The sequence below is a fragment of the Opisthorchis viverrini genome (genome assembly GCF_000715545.1).
Source record: "Opisthorchis viverrini unplaced genomic scaffold opera_v5_148, whole genome shotgun sequence".
Taxonomy (NCBI): domain Eukaryota; kingdom Metazoa; phylum Platyhelminthes; class Trematoda; order Opisthorchiida; family Opisthorchiidae; genus Opisthorchis; species Opisthorchis viverrini.
In genome coordinates, this window is record NW_008751805.1 from 39,087 (window position 1) to 46,548 (window position 7,462).

Here is a 7,462-nt window from a genome sequence, read left to right on the forward strand (position 1 = left end):
ATTCCTGGGTTTCGAGAACTCAGTTGCAACCTGAGGTTTTATCGCGCGACTCAACGAACATCAAGTTAATGCTACTCTTCAAACTAATTTGCTGCACAAAGGCCACCTCATGATTCAGTCTGCAAGATACTCAAGAAGACTCAAAACCGTTGATGAAAACATCCAATTCTCACCAGATTCCCCATCCCTTTAGTACTTATCGAGGAGGCCGGCGCTCAAAGTTTCATTATTCCTATCTTTCCTTTGAATATTCTTTTGAATGATGGAGGTGAACATCCATCACAAACCAAGACAGCTTGAATACGAGAATCAGATTTGCCTCTATGTATAGTCAACATGCATATGCAATCAAAAGTTTTCAGACAGATTTAAAGCTTACATGGAAGGACCTAATAACCAGTTCATTTATTCGTCGGAATCCTGGATCAAGACCTGTTATGTCGTTAAAGTTTAGAAATTTTAACTTTGGGACATGAAAATTCAGTTGCGTTAAACGAAGGCTGATGTGTTGGTGATGACAAGCTACTTCACATTACAGAAGACTAAAAATTAAGTTTTAAAACTGTACGACCACAGAATCGAACTGCTGGTGAGCCTTAACATTATAAAGCTTGAATTAAGAACTTTAGCATAGACTAACCGAAACAGTCGCAGCAGGATAGGACAACGTCATTCAGATAGGAACGACGTGGACAAAACTTTTATACATTTATTGGCTTTGTGAAATCATGCAGATTTGCTTTATCCTGTAACGAAATACGCCCTATCTCAAACATTTCATGTTCATCTACAGAAACAGATGTTCAGAAAGCCTCTCTCCCCTAAATACGGTCTCCCAACTCACGCTAGTTACTTATGCGCGGTGGCGGAAACGCAGTAAAGATGCCTGAAGATTTCGAGAGCAAACATGTAAAGTAGCTAGCTGACTGCCACTCAAAAATAAAGTCGTCCCCAGAGCTGTTCTTCCCACTAAACTGTGTCCATACTAGCGCTAGTATCAATGTGCCCAGTTCAAAATTGGATGTGATGTTGAATGTCCATTTGTACGGGTTGTCTATGACCCATACGGACAGAAACATTACCTGATCAACAATTACGAGAGTCCTGCATTCGGAGGGCTGCGATCCCAGACAGTGAACAAACTAGGCCATCCTCATGCTAAATAGAGTCTAAATGAAAAATAACGTAAATAAGCAGTTTAATTTCGTTTTTTTATGTGAGAACATGTCGTGTACCATTGGTTTCATGTTTCTAAAGACGCGTTGTGCTGATATTATATAGTGCGAAAAATATGTTGGTCTCCAAGTTCGGTGAAATGGAATTGTTTAGGATCAGTTCCCACTGGTTTTAGGATCCAAAGAAGAAAAAGATAGGCTTGTCTTTTCAACGTTTATTCAGTACTAAATAATTTTCAGAAACAGGTTAAAATGTTGTTGAAATGTAGCAACAGGAAACAAAGGACGAAGTGAAGTATATAGCGTTACACCAGCGAAATTCGGTTACCAAATTCTGGCCCAACTGTTGGTGATCTGAAGGCTGAGATTTCCTATTTCAGTACGCCTCGAGTCGCATAGCTACAGGGAAGAAGTTGTGGATTCTGTTTCGGATTCGCTGTAAGAATCTCGTGGTATGAGTCGCGGCATTGCAATTAACCAGATTATCACACTAACGAGAAACTGAAAACAAAGTGGGGAAGGATTAGTAGCTTCTACATATGGAGCCAATCAAGCAACATTTAATTGGCATTTAATTGACATTTAATTGGTTAGGGTATGTGATGAGACAAATGACTGGATAGTCAACATTGGTTATTTTTACAGTGAAGAGTAGATATTTCAACCGTGATATACATTATATATATGTGCGCATGTGTAATTATTCTTTAAAAAACGTGGGTCAAAATTTCCGGCAAAAGGCAAATCTACATAACCTAATGACACATTCGAGGGTTATTTTTGGGCTTATTCAACGGGATGACTGAAGTCTTGTAGAGCGGATCAGATACACATAATATGCCTAAATCTAAGTCGATGAGCTTCAGACACTTTGCATATGAAATTCACCTCACTCGAAATTAGGACTTCCATGCGATGGGAAATTCTGTCAGGAAGTCCACAGTCACTTTGAAAGGGGCTTACGAACTGAATCACTCTAAGTGGAGTTAAACCTTAAAAGCGCTAAACTGTTGAATTAATGACAAGTTGAACTGAGACTGCCAAACACCAGACTGTGAACTGAACCAAGGGTATTGAGCTGACGAGGATACGGAGAGCAGTGTTAGATAAGCCGAGGTGACACGTAACGGTGTGCCCGAGTCAATAGCAAAAAAAGCCAGACCATAGCTTTCACGGAATCGTTCTCACACACCTATTTTAGCACTAGCTCATCCACACAGGCAGACAGAAACTGTGGAACACATTCGAGAGAGACCATCGAATGAAGTGAAGCGGAAAAACTGGATCCTAAGCTGGGCCCAAATCCATGTAGGTTCCCATCGGTCTCAGAAAGTTCTGATTCACCCTTCAAAAACTAAATCGATTAGATGACACCCAACATTGGCTTAGATTGATTTACCTTGTCGGTTCTTTTCCCGCCCTAAATTTCTACCAACCTCGTGATCTAATCACTTGGCCCTGAAAGCTGTTTTGTCAACTGCAAAACGCTGGCTAGCAATACAACTACCGATTGTTTTCGAAACATTTCCGAAAGTCATTCGGACTCTAGCGTCATGTTCCAGTTTAGCCTTCTGTACTCTGAGACGACAAGCACAAATAATAGTGGCATTCGGACATCATTTGGAGTTATTTGCGTGAAGAAATTCTTTTAAATCTCCAAACACAAGGCATATTACTTTATCTCTTGCACGATGTGTGTAGTATTCAGATTAAGAATTGTCAGAGGGGACGGTCGTACATCTTAGGTTTTGAGGTACTCCACTGACGTTTCTTGAGGGAACTTCTGTCCGATTTCTTCAAATATTGAAATTGATCTAAAAAACTAGAGCGGTCATTCATCTTTCCTGAGAGACTTCTCTGACGTGGTTTAGCGTACTACAGAGTACTACAAATGGATATTGTGCTTCTATGATAAAAAACGTTCCATGAGTTAGATTGAGTAGGGAAATTGAGAATTACTTTCTGCTACGCTTGAAGAAACATGAGGATGTGTACACTCCGTAAACTTGTAGAAGGCCATCCTCAAAGTAAATATTGAATGTGGTAACGGCAACTTGGGTCCAGAAAGTAACCTGATATAATATGGCATGTTGAGCTGCATATTAAGTAAACGAACGCGAATATGCTTTCACGTACCTGGAGCAGGATTTTAATGACCACTCTACTAAGTTATCACAAATAAACACAGTGGAATAGAAGAATGCCAAACTTTAGCGCAAAATAAAACACAAGTTGATCCAAATGGGGATGGTACTCCCATAGATTACTCGTAGACCTAACAGTGCGGGTTATGTTAGCTTGATTCAGTGTGATCTGCTACTGCGGGGTTCGAAAATCTTGAACACCTGAACTGCTTATGGTTGATAGGTAAAACAAAAATCTTGAACACCTGAACTGCTTATGGTCGATAGCTAAAACGATACACTGCCGTGTTTGGCGTATTATCAACTCTATGCGTGACATTTCGTCCAAAAACGATTGTACTGCTGTCAGTGGGAAAAGTAGTCCATACAGTTTACCTCCTCTAATTAAAAATGGCAATTAATCCTACACTACTGCAGCAGCAACTCATCCGAATAAGAGTGCTTTACCTGGACCAAAGAGAGTCCGGCAAACCAATACAAGCTTTTATAATCGAAAAACTCCTCTCGGAGATATCCAGGTAGACGTAAGGTCATGCAGTGTGGAGCAGGAGCACACGGCAAGACCTGCAAAGAAAGAGAAACAGCCAGGATAATACATACGAAGAAAAAGGGATATTTTTGTTGACTATGCATTAGGGTAAGTTGAATAGGCAAGGCATTGAAAACAACCTCCATCTGGAGGGTACTTTTGCTAGTACTAGACCAATGACGATATAAACCAGCGTCGATTGTAAACTATGCTCATTTTGGGATCGTGTATTGTATATATTCGGCAGTGGGGAGGTAATCCAGAAGGGATGTTGAAACAAAGCAATATGTTCAGTGTGGAATCATTGAATACTCATAGCTCTGCACACATACATGAGTAAAATACTGGGATTATCGAGTCTTCGTAACGTGTACGCTATTCATATCCGACACCTTTTGGAACACCCTATTCAGATTCTGGATTAGACGAGATGTTGCCATATTAAAAAACTCGAAGAAAAGAATGTGTGATCGCAAGATCCCTTCGCCATGTGGCCTACCCGGAAAAACTATTTCCGCCCAATATTAGAGTCCTCAGACAGCAGCGTTTCAGTGGCTGTCCCATGTACTTGCTGCGTCCTCAAGAACGGTCCTCTCAAAATCTAAACCCCTTCTCGCGAAATACCACTTACTGCGCCAAAGCCGAGAGTTTTCTAGGGAAAGCCAGCTGGGTGGGTTAGCGGAAACTAGTTGAAGTCTATTATCATCCTTTCCAAAACAGATTGACTGAGTCGACAATCTGCACAAAACAAAAGCCAGGACAACTGTCTACATCCATCTGTCCGCCATGTAGTCCCATATACTCCTGATCACCGTGTCATCGCTGTAGTCGCACAATGGAATAATAATTCCTGAACTGTCACCAGCCTTTTTGTAAGCTTATGTTACATCCTCTCCACAGTGACCTCCCTAGTGTTATCAGCCGGGAATTAATGCAGACAGTCCGGTATTTGTCAACCCATTTGTATTCTGTTTCATTCCATTCAACCTCTTCTGGACAGTTTATGCCACGACGCTATCCTGAAACGCATGACACCACCATTTTCTCCGTTTACTCGGTCTACCGCTCATCTCTATTTCCTAGTCTGATTAAAGTAGTCATACGTATTTGATACACACACTCATCGAACATTTATGAATATTCTTTTGACTGCACTGTACTTCAAATTCAATGCCAAAGTTACAGATACAGTTTTTTTGTTTATAACTTAACACACCCAGGTGAACCTTCTTTGAACCATGTTAGATACCGCTGGTCCGTTGTAAACATTCCTACCAGAGTTGAGCGAAATTAATTTTCGTTACTGCAAGCTAATCGCCCACGAATCGTAAGCGGTAGTAAATATACTCCAATGAGAGTATATGCACTCTCAGCGTCCTTCGCGTGTACACATCTGTTGGGTCTGTTGAATTTATTGGCCATGAAGTATTGACCCAGATGCTTCGGCATCGTAAAGATCTTCCTCGTTATGAATTTCTGTATAAAACCCTACCGTCCTTGCAACGAGTCACGTTGATGCGTCATTTCTAAAGGCACTTGGAATGATAAACGGTAAATTTTATAAACAGGGGACAAAAAACTACTGACTATCTTCTTATCAATAAGGCTATTTTGTGCAAATTCAACGCAAATTGACGATAGACAATAAAATTTACCTAGACTGTATCCCGAACCGAACCACCAATCTGATGGCTAGGAACGCCTAATCGGGACGTGTATACCGATTGCCATTACTCAACCACCCTTGACATCATTTTCAAAACACAATTACTTGCAAATTTAACTGGTTTTAACGAGAGATTTGAGCGAATCCCAGGTTACTCGATCGTTTCCGCTGTTCTTCAACTACATGTGCTACACAATATTGCACATCACGTTTCAGATGGTACGGTCTTAAATATGCTGCAGTACATTGTCTGGATGAAACATACTACTCGAACATCGTCACTTTTGGTACGTGCTTCATTACCGCGAGGTTCATAGAAAGTTATTACCACATTGGATGGCAAACAGTACTTTAAGACTCATTTGTTTCGAATGCTGAACCCTAAGACCAGAGGAAAAACTATCTGTTTACAGAGAATAGAGCGATGAGAATTGCTCCTGAATGTTCTCTTCCATACACTATTTGATGATGAGTGCGAATGATGCAACGGTAGACAGTCTCAATGGGTTTTCACCAAAGTACATAACAGGAAGAGTGCTGGATCTCCTCAGATAGTCAACTCGACCAAGACACCGACGTGAGGTGAGAAAATAAGGAATTTCACGAGCACTGATTTACTGTTGTCTAAAATTAGCTGGCATTCGCCCATGAATGACCTTCCTGTGTTCCAGAGCATCTTTGGGATTTCGCAAACTGGGAAAATGAGCTGTTGCCACAAGATACTTGTGGCTTCTGGGGATGTTGAACGGCAGCAGTGGCAAAAGTACTGGGGCTGTAAATTGCAGAAGTACACGGTGCATAGACCGTTATAGCGAGACCAAAGGTCTAGGATGCATGCAGCCATCGAGTTCCTGATCAGCTTCTTCACTATCAGCCAGGAGCATCCAAAGCGAGGACCACTTGGACGGGTCCGACATTGGTGGTGGCCGCATTAACTCTGGCAAAAGGTACTTGTAGACAACCTCGGTCTAACACAGAGCTCCACCTCCATCTGACTGAAAAAACTTCAAGTTGACCGGGGAATGCAGTTACCAACGCAAAGATACCGATCAACAGAATGATCGTGCTGGTTGCGTAGTTTGCAATTCCGAAATCCATGTGAGCACAAAATGACACGTCATACATCAATAGGGCCTACCGGGAACTACTTATCCTTCATTAAGTCGCAAACACCCAACCGAGACCTCACCATACGGCACCGAATGGTCTGGCAGGAAGCACAGTGAGCACGGCGAAGCAGTGCCTTCTGAAAAATGGGACCTAATGCAGGACACCCACGGAGTCTACTGAAATGTCACTTACGGAGTTTGGTCGAGTACTCAATGACTATTTCCCGTGTGAGAACAACTTTACTTGCAAATTTGTGCTAGTGAAGTCGCACTACCCTCTCGCCAACACTACCATGAACCATTGGCTCCAGTAGTACATCCCACCTAAGTTGATGGAGTGGCCACCACAACTAAGCGACGTGGTGCTAGAGCGGACCATGAAAAGACGCGTCCCCAACCGGAAAAGATGCTAGGTGTCGATAATCTCACAGATTCCACTTGTTCCAACAATCCTCAAAATATCATGCTGGGTCTAAGCATCACGGCCTGACCGGGCACAGATAATGAGCCGTCATTAGTGTACCTCATTCCATTATCTGACATTGTCAAGTCAAGGCCCTGAAATCCTTATTAGACCCGAGATTACCAACTCATGGGAAACGGATATTGTTACGGCTGATCGGCGATTGTTTGTCTCCAATATAATGTAAGAAAAACGGTGTAACTGAAGACTCTTCGAAGAGTTCTCGGCAACCTTATGAGCAGTATGTTACATCTATAAAATGTATTGCGATGCTAGCGTATCGTGCCAACTGAGATATGTCACTGCCTGTAGCAGCACAATGAAAGGGAGATTCAGTTGGGTCCCTGGTGAAAACCAAACTGACATGCAAACGGTA

At 42.0% G+C, this 7,462-nt stretch overlaps 2 protein-coding genes across 2 annotated transcripts in view; both read right to left on the reverse strand.

Moving 5' to 3' along the window:
• T265_06837 (hypothetical protein) overlaps nucleotides 1-3,276 on the reverse strand; it is a gene marked incomplete at both ends in the record, with an annotated part of 18,016 nt that extends 14,740 nt beyond the window's left edge. The window contains one exon of the mRNA XM_009172219.1: nucleotides 3,135-3,276. Within this exon, the coding sequence (XP_009170483.1) occupies nucleotides 3,135-3,276 (142 nt within the window). The remainder of the gene's footprint in view (nucleotides 1-3,134) is intronic.
• Nucleotides 3,277-3,727: 451 nt separating this feature from the next.
• T265_06838 (hypothetical protein) lies at nucleotides 3,728-7,452 on the reverse strand (the record flags this gene model as incomplete). Its single annotated transcript, XM_009172220.1, has 2 exons — nucleotides 3,728-3,883; nucleotides 7,390-7,452. The coding sequence occupies 2 exons, from the start codon at nucleotides 7,450-7,452 to the stop codon at nucleotides 3,728-3,730; spliced, it is 219 nt and encodes a 72-aa protein (XP_009170484.1).
• Nucleotides 7,453-7,462: the final 10 nt, after the last annotated feature.